This window comes from Cherax quadricarinatus, chromosome 42 (assembly GCF_038502225.1).
Source record: "Cherax quadricarinatus isolate ZL_2023a chromosome 42, ASM3850222v1, whole genome shotgun sequence".
Taxonomy (NCBI): Eukaryota; Metazoa; Arthropoda; class Malacostraca; order Decapoda; family Parastacidae; genus Cherax; species Cherax quadricarinatus.
In genome coordinates this window covers 9,584,605-9,604,997 of record NC_091333.1, presented here as the reverse complement: position 1 = coordinate 9,604,997, position 20,393 = coordinate 9,584,605, and the positions used below count along the sequence as shown (strand labels likewise).

Sequence of the window (20,393 nt, the reverse complement as noted above, 5' to 3'; positions counted from 1 at the left end):
TTTAATACTTGACGTGCTGTTGGAGTGTGAGCAAAGTAACATTTATGAAGGGGTTCAGGGAAACCGGCAGGCCGGACTTGAGTCCTGGAGATGGGAAGTACAGTGCCTGCACTCTGAAGGAGGAGTGTTAATGTTGCAGTTTAAAAACTGTAGTGTAAAGCACCCTTCTGGCAAGACAGTGATGGAGTGAATGATGGTGAAAGTTTTTCTTTTTCGGGCCACCCTGCCTTGGTGGGAATCGGCCAGTGTGATAATAAAAAAAAAAAATATATATATATATATATATATATATATATATATATATATATATACACATATATATATATATATATATATATATATATATATATATATATATATATATATATATATATATATATATATATATATATATATTTATTTATTTTTTATTTTTTTTCAACAAGTCGGCCGTCTCCCACCGCGTGCAGGGTGACCCAAAAAAGAAAGAAAATCCCCAAAATGAAAATACTTTCATCTTCATTCAACACTCACCACACTCACACATTATCACTGCTTTTGCAGAGGTGCTCAGAATACAACAGTTTAGAAGCATATACGTATAAAGATACACAACATATCCCTTCAAACTGCCAATATCCCAAACCCCTCCTTTAAAGTGCAGGCATTGTACTTCCCATTTCCAGGACTCAAGTCCGACTATATGAAAATAACCGGTTTCCCTGAATCCCTTCACTAAATATTACCCTGCTCACACTCCAACAGATCGTCAGGTCCCAAGTATCATTCGTCTCCATTCACTCCTATCTAACACGCTCATGCACGCTTGCTGGAAGTCCAAGTCCCTTGCCCACAAAACCTCCTTTACCCCCTCTTTCCAACCCTTTCGAGGACGACCCCTACCCCTCCTTCCTTCACCTATAGATTTATATGCTTTCCATATCATTCTGCTTTGATCCATTCTCTCTAAATGACCAAACCACCTCAACAACCCCTCTTCTGCCCTCTGACTAATGCTTTTATTAACTCCACACCTTCTCCTAATTTCCACACTCCGAATTTTCTGCATAATATTTACACCACACATTGCCCTTAGACAGGACATCTCCACTGCCTCCAACCGTCTCCTCGCTGCTGCATTTACCACCCAAGCTTCACATCCATATAAGAGTGTTGGTACTACTATACTTTCATACATTCCCTTCTTTGCCTCCATAGATAACGTTTTTTGACTCCACATATACCTCAACGCAGAACTCACCTTTTTTCCTTCATCAATTCTACCTTTACACACATTCTCAAACTCATCCACTAACCTTTGCAATTTTTCTTTAGAATCTCCCATAAGCACAGTATCATCAGCAAAAAGTGACTGTGTCAATTCTTATTTTGAATTTGATTCCCCATAATTTAATCCCACCCCTCTCCCGAACACCCTAGCATTTACTTCTTTTACAACCCCATCTATAAATATATTAAACAACCATGGTGACATTACACATCCCTGTCTAAGACCTACTTTTACCGGGAAGTATTCTCCCTCTCTTCTACACACCCTAACCTGAGCCTCACTATCCTCATAAAAGCTCTTTACAGCATTTAGTAACTTACCACCTATTCCATAATTTGCAACATCTGTCACATTGCTACCCTATCCACTCTATCATATGCCTTTTCTAAATCCATAAATGCAATAAAAACTTCCCTACCTTTATCTAAATACTGCTCACATATATGCTTCAATGTATATATATATATATATATATATATATATATATATATATATATATATATATATATATATATATATATATATATATAATATATAAATAATAATTTATATTGTAGGATTTAAGTTTCAAAGATGTATAGAATATTCCCTACATCCATAGTGAACTTCTGACAGTTGCTTTCAATAATTCTTTATAATTATTTCTATTCCTTTTCACTATCTTCCTACCTCCTCCCATGGGAGACTTAAGTCTCGAGACACTCCCCAGATAGGGAGCCAAGGCCGGGTCACCACTACTTGGAAAAGACCCGGGCCGGGAGAGTACCGGCGAATAAAAAAAAAAAAAAAAAAAAACTATCTTCCTTCATTCTCCTTCCTCAGGGCTGGAAACCAGGAGTGGACACCCCAGCGTGTGTTGACGTGGACGAGTGCACCGCCAGTCACCCTCGCTGCTCCTCAGATCCTCCTGTCCAGTGTGTCAACTTTCCTGGCGGCTTCGTTTGTGGACATTGTCCGCAAGGTCCGTACCGTACCCGGCCACCCCAGTCGTGTACCCGAGGACCCATAGCATACCAGAGAGTCCGTACAGTACCCGAAAGTTTATAACGGAACAGAGACGTGTATGACGTTCAAAAAATCTTTTTTTTTTAGGGCGTTGTATAATCCCAACGCAAAAAAAAAAATTGACTAAATTTATGCAAATTTTCGATACGTCAGTATTATTTTTTTCAAAAAAAAAAAAAAAAAAAAAAAAAAGAGAGATGATTCAACATAATTTAAAATAAAACAACATATCAAACCTACTTAAGAATTTAGATAAATTTAGTTAACTGTTTTTCATAGAGAGAATAAGGAAAGAACTTCATTTGACTGTGTGTAGTTACCTGACCAATATGATTTTTTCCCCGATTACAGCGAAATTATATTTAACATACTATTGCTGTTTTCAACCTGCTTTTGAATTTCCCTGCATTAGTATATTATTACTGTAATGTGTGTGAATTATTTAAAGAATACATTAGAAGCGAGTGATGATCTCCAGATGTTATTTATATAGAAATATATATTTTATTTGGTCATATTTTTTTATGTATTCGATTTTATCTAAAAATAAACGTCTTGAAAACTGACCAAGGAATGAAAGAATCTAGACAGAAGCAGTTCAAGGGAGAAGATGAGTGTAGTATATTCCAGTATCACACTGACTGGGGGCCTCAGTGTGACTCCAGACTATACAGTCCTCGTCTTTGACTCTGTCTCCGTGTCACGTACTCTCAGCTCTTTACATGTATTCTGATTTAGGTGAATTACATGCAAGTAGCGGAATTAAGGCGACCGTTTTATCACGTATGTCAATGTGTGACGTGTCAAGGCAGCGACGTCAAGAAATATATTATTACTAGCGCCGTTAATATATCTGTTGTTTGACAGGTTACACAGGTAACGGGTTCGTGTGTCGGGACATAGATGAGTGTCTTAACGGAAACAACGGAGGATGCTCTCCCTACAGTGTCTGCTACAACACACTCGTGAGTGGAATATAAGTGGTTCGGAAGACCTGCGAGTTGATGGATGAAAGACACTTATGCAACACTTATGCAACACTTGTGCAACACTTGTGCAACACTTGAGTGCTACATAAGTGCCTCACTCAATCTACTCGTGTGTTAGTGGAAGAGTTAGTCATCTTAGAAGTGATATTCTATTGCATAGAATATTTTTGGAAGGAGAGCGAGAGAGCGAGAGAGAGAGAGAGAGAGAGAGAGAGAGAGAGAGAGAGAGAGAGAGAGAGAGAGAGAGAGAGAGAGAGAGAGAGAGAGAGAGAGAGAGAGAGAGAGAGAACAGGAGTAAATATTCTAATGAATGAAAAAAAATACATCTGAATTCTTTTATTGACTGAATTCCATTTTACTCCTTTAACCATATTTATTTTATTTTTAGTGAAAATTGCCGATAAAATAGCATAAAAAAAAGAACATTGCGGAAAAGTCATCAACATTCTTAAGATCACAAGCTTTTGTTTTACTTGACGGGAAGCATTAAACCCGTGTGGGTCATACAGAGCGATCCGTGACGGAAGGCTCAATCCTTCGTCTCCTGTTCCACACTTGATCCTGTTGCGCCTCCCGCAGGGTGGTCGGCGCTGCGGTCCGTGTGCGGCAGGGTACACTGGTGATGGTGTCACCTGTGTCCCTGCTCCCTCACCCTGCCAGAGATCACCCTGTCACTACCTAGCTCGCTGCTTCGACGATCCAAGTGAGTCTAAGTTGGTCAGAATCAAGTTGTATCAAGTGAAAGTTCCAAAAAATTATTATTATTATTATTATTATTATTATTATTATTATTACTGTAATTATTATTATTATTATTATTATTATTATTATTACTGTAATTATTATTATTACTATTATTATTATTATTATTATTATTATTATTATTATTATTATTATTATTATTATTATTATTATTACTGTAATTATTATTATTATTATTATTATTATTATTATTATTATTATTATTATTATTATTATTATTATTATTACTGTAATTATTATTATTATTATTATTATTAGTATTAGTAGTAGTAGTAGTATTGTAATTATTTTTATTATTGTAATTATTATTATAATTATTATTTTTATTATCATTTTTATTATTATTGTTGTTGTTGCTATTTTTGTATTCATGGGTAAGCCCGTAGGGGTCATAAAACGCCATGGGAACATGGGTGGGTACGTTTGGATAGTTCCAGCTCTTGGGACCGAGAGTTGTTCACCCCCCCCGCCCCCCTCGAAGAGTTTTTATGTAGCCAGGGTAGTGTGAGGTGGCAGCGCAATACTGATGTATCCAATTTTATTAATACAAAAAAGATGTGTATACTGTAATGTGACGACGTTTTGGTTTTGCATAATTTTTCCTGAATAATCTGAAATGTTGGCCAATTTCCACCTCCACTTAGCCGCTAAGTGGAAGTGGAAACAACAAACCCGCTAAGTCTTAGCGGGTTTGTTGTGAGTAGGTTCTTAAAAAATGTTTAGAGAAACGTCGTCTCTCTGATCGTTAAAGCTCAGGCACCGGGCGAAATGTTTTTATTTCTTCATTGTCAAGTGACAGCGATCTTACGTTCATGTGAACGAAGGTGAAAGTCCCCGTAAAAGAGACATGAGCGGTGTTTTTACCATGTACACAAATCTCTGGAGCCAAAACAATCTTGTGAGAAATTCGATACTAAAGAATAGTCAACCTGAGGTAATTTGGCACAAGCTAACTCCTAATTCTCTTTCATAAAATCTGATACTCACCTTCTGTTTCTTCAGGAATATCGTCGACTTATGTCCAGTGTGTATGCCCGCCCGGGTACCAAGGGTCAGGCTTCGGCAACCATGGGTGTGTGCCCACCTCCACGCCCTCGGGTGGCGGGGGTGGCCAGGTGCAACCAACTACCAACTGGTGTGCCAATCAACCATGTTTAAACGGAGGCTCTTGTACACAGACTCCATATAGCTACACTTGTATCTGCCAGCCGGGTTACACAGGTGAGGCCTTTGTGGTGTTGTACCTACACCTGCATCTGCCAGCCGGGTTACACAGGTGAGGCCTTTGTGGTGTTGTACCTACACCTGCATCTGCCAGCCGGGTTACACAGGTGAGGCCTTTGTGGTGTTGTACCTACACCTGCATCTGCCAGCAGGGTTACACAGGTGAGGCCCTTGTGGTGTTGTACCTACACCTGCATTTGCCAGCCGGGTTACACAGGTGAGGCCCTTGTGGTGTTGTACCTACACCTGCATCTGCCAGCCGGGTTACACAGGTGAGGCCTTTGTGGTGTTGTACCTACACCTGCATCTGCCAGCCGGGTTACACAGGTGAGGCCTTTGTGGTGTTGTACCTACATATGCATCTGCCAGCCGGGTTACACAGGTGAGGCCTTTGTGGTGTTGTACCTACACCTGCATCTGCCAGCCGGGTTACACAGGGGAGGCCTTTGTGGTGTTGTACCTACACCTGCATCTGCCAGCCGGGTTACACAGGTGAGGCCTTTGTGGTGTTGTACCTACACCTGCATCTGCCAGCCGGGTTGCACAGGTGAGGCCTTTGTGGTGTTGTACCTACACCTGCATCTGCCAGCCGGGTTGCACAGGTGAGGCCTTTGTGGTGTTGTACCTACACCTGCATCTGCCAGCCGGGTTACATAGGTGAGGCCTTTGTGGCGTTGTTTCGTTGACTCTGACACCGTGATGAGCGGGTGTCACCTGGAGAATCTGAAGAACAACGTCACCAACAAGAAAAAACTGATTAAATTTATGCAAACTGTGACCTAGGTTAAGTGAATTAACCTGTTTTGCATAAGGTAAGCTTTAACAAAGTTATAATTGGTTGCTAGGTTAACTTTTCTTGTAAATTTGAATTATGAAACGTTGGTATAAATTTTGTTAAATAAATCCCTTATTGCAATGCCCCTTCAAGAGATGAGTTAGTCTGTTAAGTATGAAATCTAGCGACTACAAGTGAGCCATTGAAACTGTAAGTCAACCGGACACTGACAGTCGAAAATAATTTGCTCTCATAATATCAATTAACGCAAACTCTCAGCTCGTATATTCTGAGAGAGTCACACACCATGAGGTATATACAATATACTCTGAGAGATTCACACATCATGAGGTATATACAATATACTCTGAGAGATTCACACATCATGAGGTATATACAATATACTCTGAGAGATTCGCACATCTTGAGGTATATATAATATAATATACTCTGAGAGATTCACACATCTTGGGGTATATACAATATATTCTGAGAGATTCACACATCTTGGGGTATATATAATATAATATACTCTGAGAGATTCACACACCATGAGGTATATACAATATACTCTGAGAGATTCACACATCTTGGGGTATATACAATCAAAGAGCCACACTTATTATAGTATATTGTCTTTGCACTCTGGAAAACTAAGTTGAATTTTGTGTTGTGCAACAGGTCGTAACTGCGAGGTCGATGTTGACGAATGTAGCAGCAGTCCGTGTCAGAACGGTGGCACTTGCACCCAGGGTGTCAACTCTTTCACCTGTCAATGCCGTGCCACACACACAGGTGACAGGTGTCAAACGGAGAATCAACGTAAGTCGTAGCGATGAGGCTGTTGCTTCTTCTTCTTCTTCTTCTTCTTCTTCTTCTTCTTCTTCTTCTTCTTCTTCTTCTTCTTCTTCTTCTTCTTCTTCTTCTTCTTCTTCTTCTTCTTCGCGACCAACATTTTATATTAACAGATTCTCAGACTTCCTCCACAAAATAGGAAAAAAAAGTCTAGTTTTTTTTAATAGAAGAATAGGCCTAAAATTTCAGGATAAAAGTATACATTACATGCAACTTTGGACACGATGACTGATTTCTCCATCGATTTTTTGGGGGGTAGGGGGCTCTCCCTGGACTTATTATGTGCCGCTGTAATTTTGTTTATCTGCCGCCCGTAGAATGAAACTATAAAAATATCCTATTTTTTAAACGGCCGTCAAAAGCCTTTTCCGTTTACTCTATGTCTTCTCTTTCCATATATTTCAAATATCTTCAGTCCACAGTGTTATCATTTATATCATGTTTTTTCTATAGTAAATACAGACTTGAAAAGTAAATTACCGGAGTCCTTCTTGAATCTGATTACACAAATAGAAAATACTTTCGTGTATTACAAATGGATAGAATGTATCAGTTTCCCTTTTTTTATTTCCGACTCAATAGATTTCTACATTTTTTTTTATTAAATCTGTGTATCTGTAACATTTTGATACCAGCACTGTCCAGAAAGTTAGGACGTATGCTACACCTACATCAACTGCTTAGAGGTTTTTACATAGTGATTTCTTACAGAGTGTGGTGGCCGTATAAGGGGAACTGGAGGCCAGGTGACGTATCCAGAGGTGTGGGGTACACAATACAATCACAATATCAGCTGTGCCTGGGTCTTCGCAGTCCCGCGAGGCAAAGTTATCAACGTCACCTTCCACAGCTTCCACTTGGAGGGAGGCTCCTGCAGATATGACTGGATGCAGGTGAGGTATCGCTCGTGTTTAAAACTCTTTGTGTGTGTGTGTGTGTGTGTGTGTGTGTGTGTGTGTGTGTGTGTGTGTGTGTGTGTGTGATTTTGAAACACCATAATCTTCTATAATTGTAAAATTCTGATCCACATGTAAGCAATGGGAGAGTAAATGTGTATACACAAGAGGTGTGTATCTCTCAGTGTATATATTCTGAGAGTTTACCTGAGTCTCTATTTTAACGACTGAAGTACTATCCTTGTCTGGTGGTGGTGTGCAGGTGACATTCTTCCTTAATTATCCTCGTGTAGCAGAACTTTAAACCTGATAAACCAGTGAGTGAGAACTGCTCTTTGTTAATGGCTGAAAATACAGTATATGTATCTTCAGTGGGGAAACTATGATATACGAAAACCTAAGAAATTGTAATCTCTACAAGTTTATGTTTGCTGAAGTTGTCACAGTAACAGAACATTCGAGACATCAGCGTCAAACGCACCTTCACCAAATGATGCTCCCTAGTTCGTCATGGCCAAAGCTTGTGTTGTTTCTCTTAGATCCATGATGGGCCAGGAAGCAACTCCCACATGATCGGTCGGTACTGTGGCAGCCGTCTTCCTGGCAACAATGGCACCATCATCAGCACCCACAACCAACTTTACCTGTGGTTCCGTAGTGACCACTCTCAGGCTGGCTACGGCTTCAACTTCACCTGGAACGCTACAGATCCAGGTGAGTGGGCACTCATTGTGCATGAGTTCATGCACAATTTATTTAATTTTGGGGGGTCACGGGATCATGTAGAGATCATGCAGCGCCTTGAGAATAAAACCACTAATATCAAGGAGTCCACCTGACGGATCCGTGAGCATGTCTCCCCTGACCTTCCGCTCTTCCAGTGAAGTGCATTTCATCTCCTTTGAGATGAATTCCACCTGTCCTTCACTCACTCTGTATGCAGTAAAAAATAAATACTCTCGGAAGCAAACTGAGGTCCTGTTCAGCAGTCTCCTGAGGATGTAGTCAATATAGCGCCAAAATATACTGTACTTTCTCGTTTTTATTCCAAGTGCGTTCATTTGTGCCCATGATCAGTGTTTATAATAAAAATATATTTCAATTCTATCATGCATCTCTCACTGTATTACATGTTCTTTTTATTAAATTATCGAATACGCGAGGCTATTGAAAATTGCATGTAACATGTATGTAAGGAGATACACTCCTCCCGGTGTATATACACTAGGAGATACACACCTCTCGATGTATATACACGAGAGATACACACCTCTCAGTGAATATAAACTTCCACTGCACTTGCTAACTTTGCTTTTCGTCTCTCTCCCCAGTGTGTGGGGAAGAAATTCATGGGCTGGAGTACGGCTCCATCAACTCCCCAGGGTACCCTGGCCGCTACCCCACCGACCGCGACTGCTACTGGAGCGTGCAAGTGCAGCCTGGCAAGAGAATCAAGTTCCACTTCGCAACCCTGCAGATCGAACACCACCCCAACTGTAGTTACGACTTCCTTGAGGTGAGTTACTACCTTCCACGCTCTTCGTGGGGCTTTTGCAGATCAAATACCCAAAATGCCTTGACTTCGAGGTGAATTGCTCTTTGTAGATCTTCAGCAGATCGATGCCCACTCCAACTTTTGCATCCCTGAGGCGAGTTGGGAAGAATATAAATCACAATACTGTGGTTGGAACAATTAATAACTGAGACAAAATTTTGGGAGGAAATGTTGAGTGACGTTTCGGTTCATCCTGGACCATTATCAAGTGATATCTGTGATTTCATGACGGTCCAGGATGGACCGGAACGTCATCTGAAGCTTTCCCTCCAAACTGTGGGCTTGTTGTGAATTGAAGTGAGCTGCTGTCTACCATGTTATGCCAGTCACTTTCAAACAGTTACACCAGTCACTCCCACAGTTATACCAGTCACTCCCACACAGCAACATTTGCCAGTCCCACACAGTTACACCAGTCACTCCCACATACAAAACCTACCTCAGTTACCCTTAACTTTTGTTCTACCTTCCCTGCATGATTCAGATCCGAGACGGCCTCACGGAGGATGGACATAGTCTAGGCAAGTACTGTTTCAGCCAGGCACCAGCGCCTGTCACCACTTCAGGAGCTGAAGCTCTCGTTCACTTCCACTCCGACTCCTCACTAAGCGACACCGGCTTCCACATCTCCTTCAGCGCTGAACCTGGTAAGATTTTTAGATTTTGTAGCCGGTGGCGCTAGTTTATCGTGCACCTTATATCCAGTACCTGACCAGCCCCTGGTTGCGGCTCGTACGTTGGACTGCATGTGGGCAGCAGTGACAGCGTGGAGAGGAGACCTGGTAATGGACCGGGCCACAGGGAAGCTGATCCCCGGAGGACGCTCTAGGTAGACTCTAGATAGGCGGTCAGTCATCCTGTGACGATAGCGTAAGAGAATATGGATATACAAAAGGGTTACGAACTAGGCCCCAAAAGGTTAACAAAATCACATCCGAATATGTGTTTACAATTTGTTTCCTCTTTTACAAGCAAATTTAGAAGTTTGCTCTAAATGGCTGGTATCTGGCATCTTACAGTTAAAAAGATACCTTCATGCATAAAATAGGTTATCATACTATCTTGCAAATTTATTTTTCACTGAAAATGTGATGCACTGTTCCTAGGCATGCCAGGATGCGGAGGCCTCCTGACCAGCGACATGGCTCAATTCTCAGCGCCGACTATCGAGGACGCCTACCACCACAACCTTCACTGTGAGTGGCTGATTCGCGTGCCTCCCCAAGAGACGATTCAGCTCAACTTCAGCGACTTCCACTTGGAGCGTCATCATTCCTGCCGCTACGACTATGTTTCTGTGAGTGACTCACGAAATCGTAATAACAAGATTGCAAGCAAACCACTGTATGGGTGGGTTTTAAACCGAGTGGGTTACTGGCTTAGAGTTTCACGACTCACTCGCCGTGGGTTCTAACCCTATTCGTACCGTGGTTTGTTTGTGAGTCTTCCGAATTATCTATGTAAAAGTCATGCAACTCACGGGATAGCTCCCATGCCTTTGATCAGGACATCCGCCTTGATGGAAATATATTTGGTAGGGATGAGGTGCGTCCTGTCATTGTTACATCACATCTCAAAGAGATGGTGGTTATTCGTGAAATCTTGATGACAAAGCTAAGAGTGGACAGGATAACACCCGTGGCTAGGCAATTTTAAAATTTATTTCTAAGATTTAGTGTGCGTAGTTACGGGCTGTCAAAAGCACTTGTCGGTAAACATATGTCCTGTGGGATTGTGTCTTGTGCAATAGTAGTAGTAATAGTAGTACTAGTAGTATTAGTAGTAGTTACTATCTGTCAAAGGCACTTGTTGATAAACACCTGGCCTTTTTTTGTTTGTTTGTTTGTGCATGTGTGTCTCCTCCATATTCCTTCTAAATCCTTCTTGTAACTATCCAACACAGATACATGATGGAGGCAGCGCAGACAGCCCCCTTATAAGCAAGACATGTGGCGTCAACGCCCCGCTGCCCGTCCACTCCTCAGGAAACCAACTCTTCGTGATCTTTCACTCTGACTACTCCATCAGCGGGCGGGGCTTCACCGCCACCTACCAAGTAGGTGAGGCTTCCACGATTTTGTTTTTAGTACATAGAATTTTATACGTCAGCGATACACTGCAAGTCTACTCTGTCTGTATGAAAGGGTAGTAGGCACGAAAGCTTGCTATGCTTCCTGGTTATGGACCGAGCCACGGGGGCGTTGACCCCCGGAACATCCTCTTGGACCATCCTCCTGGTATATTCCATCACAGAGAATGAGTTTCATACATGGTACTGAAATAGGAGACTTCAGTAGGGCAATGAGGATACCGTCAAGTATTCCACTGATGTTTCGGTAGCTACCGGAACTGCAAAGGTTTCGTTTCAGCAAAGCTGTAGTTTCTGTTACATAACAAATTATTAATCAAAGGGAGAGGTGGTGTCTTGATGCAGATGAAGGGCTCTTGATGATAGGAATTGGAGTTACCTTCCCATAACAGTACTCCTGCACCATGAAAGTGCGTACATGTTTAGTCGAGGATGCACTTACGCATTATCTTAATTCTACTGGAAAACTTTAAAAAGAGCTTAGGTAGAAAAGCAGGACTTAGCTACTAATTTATCAGGCTTGTGACCTTTAGGCTTTCAGTCTTGCAACCGTTAAGCGTAAGATCGTCTGTCTCAAGATCTTTCACCAATACTAATGGCCAATTAACCTTTATATTTATCCTGACACACAGAGTGTGGAGGTGAGATAAGTGGCAGTACAGGAGTAATCAGGTCGCCATACCACCCACGTCCTTATCCTCACAACCGGGAGTGTTTGTACAGTATCAGTTCGCCTCCGAGAACAGCCATAATACTCAACTTTACTGATTTTGACATTGAAGAATCATATTTCTTGCAACGTTGTGTGTACGACTACGTTGAGGTGAGTCCCCACGACTTGGTCGCGAACTCATTTTTTTTTTTTTTTTGACAGCGTAGCTTATGCTTCATGAAAGCCTTCCTCCAGAAGTCTTTAAAAGCCATAAGATGCTGAAAAAAAGATCATAGGAATCGTTTTTAAAAACAAATGATTTTCATTGTATATGTGAAAATTTCTTAATCTGTCGAGGTCACTGTTCAATGTAAGAGTGAAATCAGAGAGTGATTGGAAAGAAAAATATTTATAACGTTCTGCATATTATCGTGCTATACATGTACAATACACTATATTATATGACTCACGATATCTTACTAATACTATTGTAAACAAATCAGAAAATGGGTGGGGTTTCAACCCATGGCGAGTCCCAGGATTCACTTGCCTTGGGTTCAAAACCCCACCTGTTCCGAGACTTGATTCACTGTAATATTTCCTTTCTTGTCGGCGCAAGATTCGTGACGGCAGAAGGGCTTCATCTCCTTTGTTGGGCAAGTACTGCGGCCCAGAGACCCGCAGGCCGGATCCGATCCGTTCACAACTGAACCACATGTGGCTCAAGTTCGTTACTGATGCCAGCGTCGCCAACCGCGGCTTCGTGGCCAACTTCACCACCATTGATATCAGTGAGTCTTGGTGCTACGAGTGACGTCTCTATCGCGGTATTTTGTCCATTTTTGTGTGTGTTTGACTCTTTTTATAGAGACTGTACAAGTATGTATTTAGAACAATACACATCGTGTATTGTTCTAAATACATACTTGTATTACATACTTGTATTGTAATACATACTTCTCTCTCCTATGTCAGGGTTATTTGTGTATTGCTCCGGTCACAGTAATGTTTACGTATTAAAACTCTGCTAATGTTGCAGTCCCTTATATTCGTGATTTAAAATGTAATATTTAAAACTTCATTAAAAAAATAATGTCAGTATTTAAGTTTCTAGGCATCAATAACAGCTACGATAACTCAGGTTATCATGGCATTAGTTTTTGGTATGATAAGTAAAGGGTGACACTCGCTATGTACCACTGGCAACCACAACAATGGTTCTCTATAACTGTGATAAAGTCTCGCTGTTATAGTCCAGGTTGGCAATTACTGGTATCGGTAATATCTAAAATAGTCCAGCTTGGCTGATACTAATGTCAGTGATAACTAAGTTCAAATTGGCTGTTATTTGTGTCAGTGATAACTAAAATAGTTCAGTTTAGCTATCACTGGTATCAGTGATAGTTAAGATAGTCCAATTTGGCTGTTACTGGGGTCAATGATTGCTAAAATAATCGAAATTCAACTTATATTCGCTTTCTCAACAAAATTTCTAACGCTCTGGGTGCTTGATGTGACTCAGGGTGCGGAGCGGTGCTTCGCGAACTCTCTGGTGTGATCAACTCTCCTAACAGCCCAGAGACCTACCCGAGCAATACTGACTGCTTCTGGATACTGGATTTGCCTCCAGGCTACGTTATTCAGCTCACCTGGAGCTCCTTCAGTCTGGAAGGTCACCATCCCTGTAACTATGATTTCGTGGAGATCTTCGATAACACTTCCATACCGAACATGGGGGGCAGGATGGGAACGTAAGTTGACTTTCGTTATGCTCCCTGTGCTATCACTCTTACGTATACGTGCATAGGAATCATCAACAGTTAATTATCTCTAAGCAAAGATCACCGCTCTAGTCAGTCATCACAAGGAAATCCGAGTTTTCCAAAACACAAACTCGTTTAAGATTTCTAAACGTACATAACACACACATACAATTTAGTTTCCCTATTCAGATTTCAAAATCTACAAGCCAGGTCTCCCACTGTACTGTTCACACATCTTTGTTACAGTGAACTCTACTGCTAATCCACGCTTAAGACTCTCCCTTATGATATATAAATACGTTATATATATATATATATATATATATATATATATATATATATATATATATATATATATATATATATATATATATATATGTGTGTGTGTGTGTGTATGTGTGGTGACGGTTTGCCTGTTTCCCCAGGCGTTACTGTGGACAGCAGAGGCCTCCCACGATGACGTCTTCAGACAATCTTGTCACCATCCACTTCCACTCTGATCACAACTTGAACCTCGATGGCTTCTCTCTTACTTACCACGGCTTGAACACCTCGAGGAGTAAGTGCTGAGAGAGAGAGAGAGAGCGACAAAAACCGGGGATATTTTTTTTAATAGCGCATGTGTTTATCTACATATGTGTATGTACACTTTTGTGTGGATAATAATCACATTTCCTTAATTCTTCAAAATAAACGAGACCTGATTTCATCCAATTTATTACACATTTTCCTAAAAACAAGAATCATTGTCTCCTTCACTAACCAGAACAAACTTCCTTCTGCTTTTCCCCCACCACTAGACCATTACTAACCACTTACCTTCCATCACCAGCATGCGGAGGCCACTACCACAGTCAGGTGGGAATGATTACCTCTCCAAACTATCCCTTAAACTACCCTAACCACCGTACGTGTGAGTGGACAATCAGTGTCCCCAGACGCCAGCAGATACGACTCACTTTCGAGGAAGTGGAGATGGAGATGGCTGACGACTGTTCCTACGATGCTTTAGAAATCAGGTAAGGAAAGACGTACAGTGACGCCACTATAATAGACATATTTCTTTGGCTATAAATTAGTAATCACTAAGATATACATATGAATGCGTCCCAGGCTCTGTACACTGCTTTAAGGACGGGGATGAGGAGGCCTACAATGCAAGGATCGAGTGAACATAAATATTCTTAGTTTAGAAATGAGTACAAAAGCTTAGACTTAACCCCTGCAACCAGAATTAAGGGAGCTGAACAGCTTACATCACTGGAGGAGGTCTTTGGATAAAGATACAGAGACAGATTTTTGGATATTAGATAAATCAACGTGAGAACACACATGGAAATTACTCAGATGAGCTATAACAACGTTAGAAAGCACTTTTCCACTCTGAGGAAAATATAAGGAGGAAGGCCAGATAGTGGAAACAGACTCGGCTTCAAAAGTAGGTACGATTGACCCAGAGGGGCTAGAGAACACCAACCAAATGAAATATAAGAGGAGAGACCTAAGAGCTGGAGCTCAATACTTGAAAACTCAAATTAGTAGTTGCACACACACTTACACACAAGCAAGCAAATGAAAGAAATTGTGAATTCATAGACGACATGAACAAAAACGTCTCTCAGTATGAAAAAATATTACAACGATACCAAGTGCCTCCCGTCTTTACTCATCTTGACCCTGTCTCTCAGGAACGGTCAGTACTCTACGTCCCCACTGCTGAAGAAGGTGTGCAGTAGGAACCAAACTGTACCCGAGGTGTACAGCCACAGTCATCAGCTGTACCTCAAGTTCACCAGTGATTTCAGCCAGACCTACAAGGGCTTCAAGCTCTTCTGGGACGCTGCTACCACGGGTAAGTCATAGTCATTACGTTTGTGGGGGTAACCACTCGGCTCATAAGAGTTAGACAGCGACCAGGGAATGGATGGTAATCAGGTTTGATCAGAGGAAGAGGAGAGAAGCTCCAGTTCTATGGACGTAGAGCCCTCTACCAGCATCAAGGTAAGCTCCCCTCCCTTCATTTTAAGGAGTCTATTAAATATTAATTTCTACATATGTGGTTCTTTCCCGTGTCAGTGGATCTTAACTGTTTATCATCAGCATCAGCATTACAGCTCATCATCACTTAACATAGAGCTAGATAACTTACGATTTTAGGGCTTTTTTAAATAATAATAATAATTTATATCGATGTTAAGATTCACTACCTAGCTTCCTTGCACAGGATGTGGCGGACAACTGACTGCTGTGACGGGAGAAATCATCTCCCCTGGATACCCAGAGCCTTACCACCACAACGCTGACTGCTACTGGACCATCACAGCAGCCCAAGGCTCTGCTATTCTTCTCCGCTTCATAGACTTAGATATAGAGCATACACCACACTGTGCTCTTGATTTTATTGAGGTAGGATTTAAAGATGAAGTGAGGTTTTTATTACTTTACTGAAACAAGTGAGTTAGCATTGTTTTATATTGTGGAAGTCAGGTAGTGAGCATTTTGAGCAGAATTTACACATTCTTTTATTCCTTACTTAATATGATTTCGAACAGCAACTTTCCGTAGGTGAAAAAGACATGCGGTAACTAGGATTCCCCTAGATCCGCCCTCCAGTGCATCACCTGACCTAACCCACCCCACACACGCCATGTTTCTGTTTTATGCACTGGCTTGACAAAGCCACTGGATGGCAACATGTTTCCTTAATAAAATGTTCTAGTTACCACACATGTGCGCCTTTCTTATATACGTGACGGTGGAAATCACCATTTATATTGAAACATCATCAGCTTTCAGGAAGGAGGGTTTTTCCAGGTAAATCACAGCGTCAGATTTATTTATTTACATATGTGAAGCAGTATACTCGTGTGGATCATTCAGTGCACAGACTGGTGAAGGTCCGATCGTTCGTTCTTTACTCACAAGGCAGGCAAGCTACCTAACTGAAGCGAGTCAGTGCCGGGCTGCTTTACTTTCCCGTTAAATTTCTGCAGGTACGGGACGGCAGTACCTCGCAGTCCCGCCTGCTGGGGCGGTACTGCAACGCTGACCATAGTTTTACTACCATTAATTCGTCGTCAAACGCACTCTGGATTCGATTCCACAGCGACTTCAGTGTTAGCGGCCGAGGCTTTAAGGTGAATTACGTAGCAGGTAAGCAATGTTTTGTCATTTTTTATGTATAACTCTAAACTAATGTCGAGTCATTGAGCGTATGGGACAGCATACGCTCAGTGACCCACGAGTATGGGGCAGCATACGCTCAGTAACCCACGTGTATGGGACAGCTTACGCTCAGTGACCCACGTGTATGGGACAGCATACGCTCAGTGACCCACGTGTATGGGACAGCATACGCTCAGTGACCCAGGAGTATGGGACAGCATACGCTCAGTGACCCACGAGTATGGGGCAGCATACGCACGTCTGTGAGACAATGGTACTTACCAAATGTTTCTGAAATATCTTGTAGCTATGTTCACAATAAGCGGCTAACTGTTCTAATTAATGCAAGTAAGAATGAGACTAAAATTCCAGGAATTCGGTTCTGTTACAGTGTCTAGTATCCCTGGCCTTAATGACTCACCAAATCGTAATAACACAACTGTAAACAAACCACGGTACAGGTGGGGTTAGAACCCATGGCAAGTAAGCCGCAAAACTCCAGGCCAGTGCGTAACCCAATGGGCCAGCTGGTTAAGACTCACTCGCCGTGGGTTTTAACCCCACCCGTTCCTGATCTTTAGATAGTATAAAAATATGTGATACTAATATTTTAATTCAAATAAAAGAATTTATGTGAAGCTGATAATTAAGTGATTTAGAAGCAGATAAACTGTGATAACAAGAAACGTTGACCAAAATCACTGCATCTTTCTGTCTTGTAATGTGTCCTTATGAACTTTTTGTTGCATGCTGAAACTGGTGTCGGAACATAATACAGCAACCATCTTGTATTTTATATATACCAACTGCTACATTCCCTTTCCTGTGTTCTTCGAGAATGTAAATGATACGTCACGAAGTCGCTTGGATTTTGTTGTTATTAAATCGCATCCGCATCAAGTGAGATCAGGGTTATGTACACTATGCCAGAAGGACAACTCGTTGCTCATTGTCAGGTAGTGCAATCAATAACTAATTCCCGGATGGGATGAGACGTATGTCTCTTTACAATTGCTGTCCACGTTCTGTGTTGACCGGCTGTTGTGGGTCTCCCCAAATGGAAATAACCCAGAGTGTTGCTTTCTTGGGACAGTAACCTGAAGATTATTTTTCTCTTTCTTTACTAGACTGCAACAGAGTGTTGCAAGGCCCCCGGGGCGTCATCACCACCCCAGGCTACCCAGACTCTTACCCTCACAACCGCAACTGTACTTGGACCATCCAGGCTCCTCAGGGTAACTCCATCAACGCCTCCTTCAGCGACTTCGTCTTAGAAGAATCCATGGACACCGAGTCTGGTCTTTGTTCATATGACTATGTTGAGGTAAGCTGTGTTGGGTAATGATTTTTTTAAAGAATGACTTATATATGATTTTGACTTCATAATCTGTTGTTAATGCATTTATTACATACATTAGAAAGTTAAGTCATAATTTTATGCTTTCCAGTATATATATGCGTTTTAGTGTTTAAATTAGTTGCGTTCCAAAAACTACATGCCATTTTTTTGTGTATACATCATGCGGATATACATATACTGACAGGCACCAAACTGACCGAATGAGACTCAGGAACTATTAGAAAAGAAATACATAATTACTGAACATACCCACACTGGAGGAATAAGAGATATAACCACAACAAACAAAATACACTTAAAAATAAATAAACCTGACATTTCTTCACCGATCACCAGGTATGGGAGGGACAACAATGGAGTGGAAGCAGATCACGCCTCGGTCATTACTGTCAGACCACGCCTCCGATGATAGCAACTTCGAATCTGATGAACATTCTGGAGATCAGATTCATCAGCGACCATTCTGTGGCAAGGAACGGCTTCAGGCTCGAATGGATAGTCAACGGTGAGTTGGATTTTTGCTTGAAAGAAAAAAATTAATATTAACATCGTGTGGCTACCCAAGTCCATATGACAGCTGTACGGTAGGAACACTATTATGTGTGTTGCTGCCATAGGTGTTTATTCTGTATGCTAGTTACTTTGTGGGAACATCTGTAGTGTGCAGTTATTTTCTATATTATAGTTACATTGTGGGAATATGCGCAACTTGCGGCCACACTGCATGAAAGTTACACTGGGGAACATCCAGAGTTTGCAACTACCTTGTGCTATACGAGAGTTCGCCAACATTATATATGTAAGACACATGCGGTTACTAGACCATTTTATTCAGGACACGTTTCGCCTTCAAGCGCCTTTATCAGCCCACTGGATGGCGAAACGTTTGCTAATTATCACATATTTGTCTTACCTGTAAACTTATCGGTACAACCTCGGCCATCTTTATTTAGTTTTGAATGAGACGACGTTAGACAATAGATACTTCTATCGTAGTGCAACTGCCTGCAGAGTGTTACCTGGCAACCCAGCAGCACCTGAGACACGGTGTACGTTCGCTTTTGTTGTAATATTGTTGAGAAGAGCGAAATGTGCATGTTATGCACCTATTTTTCTTCTCTGCTATCGGCAATGCGCTGCTGCATCCACAGTTGTTTTATTGTTCTGTTATCTTTTATTATTATTATTATTATTACCTCTCTTTTCCAGAAGGGAAAGGGAGGTAATAAAGTTCGATCCGAAGAGGAGTGTAATATAAAACCCTGAATCCAGAGCCCTTCACCGATTCCACTGTCTTGATATCTTGCATCAATGGGAGACTTCCATTTTCTAGGTTGTGGCGGTGAATGGACCAGACCTTCGGGTAACTTTGCGAGTCCAAACTACCCGAACGCGTACCCCATCAATACGGACTGTGAGTGGCACATCAGAACGGCTCCAGGCACCAAGATCCAAATAACCATCCATGATTTCGATCTGGAGTCTTCAGGCAACTGTATCTTCGATGTACTGCGGGTGGGTTGGTGAGAGTAGAGTGTTAGCGTGCGAGAGAGAGACAGAGACAGAGCATGGTATTGTGAGAAAGCGACAGAGGAAGCGAGAGGGCGTGAGAGAGGTGTGAGAGAGACTGGAGGAAAATGAGATTAGTGTGAGAATGAGAGAGGGGTATAAGCGTGTTTGCAAGAGTTGTGTATATAAAGGAATGTGGGAGAGTTAGTGTGATATTAACTGTGAGAGAAAACAAATGAGATAAGGTATAGGAAAATGTACGTGAGACGTCCATAACTAGCAACTGTTTTTTATATTCATATCCCACACCACATGATTTCAAAAAAATATTTACACATTCAATTAGAATTGAGTCACCATCTGTACCCCATAATGATTTTATAAAATTCCTAATCAACTCTTAATCTCAACTCGTTCCGTTGTAATTTAGAAACTGCTAGAGACAACGTATTGTTCTTAGTAGAGCTTTATCAAGTCTGGTTTGCGCAAGGCGTCGTCTGCAGTAAGCGCTCTATCATACTGGT

General features: G+C 41.5%; 1 protein-coding gene across 2 annotated transcripts in view; it reads left to right on the top strand.

The window, feature by feature from the left end:
• Positions 1 to 20,393, top strand: part of LOC128695698 (cubilin-like) — an 88,660-nt gene that overhangs the window by 13,510 nt on the left and 54,757 nt on the right. For both annotated transcript variants that reach the window (XM_070093266.1, XM_070093267.1), the window contains exons 9-30: positions 2,093 to 2,231; positions 3,143 to 3,240; positions 3,844 to 3,967; positions 5,029 to 5,247; positions 6,707 to 6,847; positions 7,592 to 7,773; positions 8,316 to 8,490; positions 9,108 to 9,292; positions 9,816 to 9,978; positions 10,438 to 10,628; positions 11,235 to 11,391; positions 12,053 to 12,243; positions 12,692 to 12,863; positions 13,595 to 13,823; positions 14,261 to 14,394; positions 14,668 to 14,854; positions 15,524 to 15,687; positions 16,060 to 16,241; positions 16,829 to 16,988; positions 18,128 to 18,324; positions 18,697 to 18,865; positions 19,694 to 19,875. In XM_070093266.1, the coding sequence (XP_069949367.1) occupies positions 2,093 to 2,231; positions 3,143 to 3,240; positions 3,844 to 3,967; positions 5,029 to 5,247; positions 6,707 to 6,847; positions 7,592 to 7,773; positions 8,316 to 8,490; positions 9,108 to 9,292; positions 9,816 to 9,978; positions 10,438 to 10,628; positions 11,235 to 11,391; positions 12,053 to 12,243; positions 12,692 to 12,863; positions 13,595 to 13,823; positions 14,261 to 14,394; positions 14,668 to 14,854; positions 15,524 to 15,687; positions 16,060 to 16,241; positions 16,829 to 16,988; positions 18,128 to 18,324; positions 18,697 to 18,865; positions 19,694 to 19,875 (3,741 nt within the window). The remainder of the gene's footprint in view (positions 1 to 2,092; positions 2,232 to 3,142; positions 3,241 to 3,843; positions 3,968 to 5,028; positions 5,248 to 6,706; positions 6,848 to 7,591; positions 7,774 to 8,315; positions 8,491 to 9,107; positions 9,293 to 9,815; positions 9,979 to 10,437; positions 10,629 to 11,234; positions 11,392 to 12,052; positions 12,244 to 12,691; positions 12,864 to 13,594; positions 13,824 to 14,260; positions 14,395 to 14,667; positions 14,855 to 15,523; positions 15,688 to 16,059; positions 16,242 to 16,828; positions 16,989 to 18,127; positions 18,325 to 18,696; positions 18,866 to 19,693; positions 19,876 to 20,393) is intronic.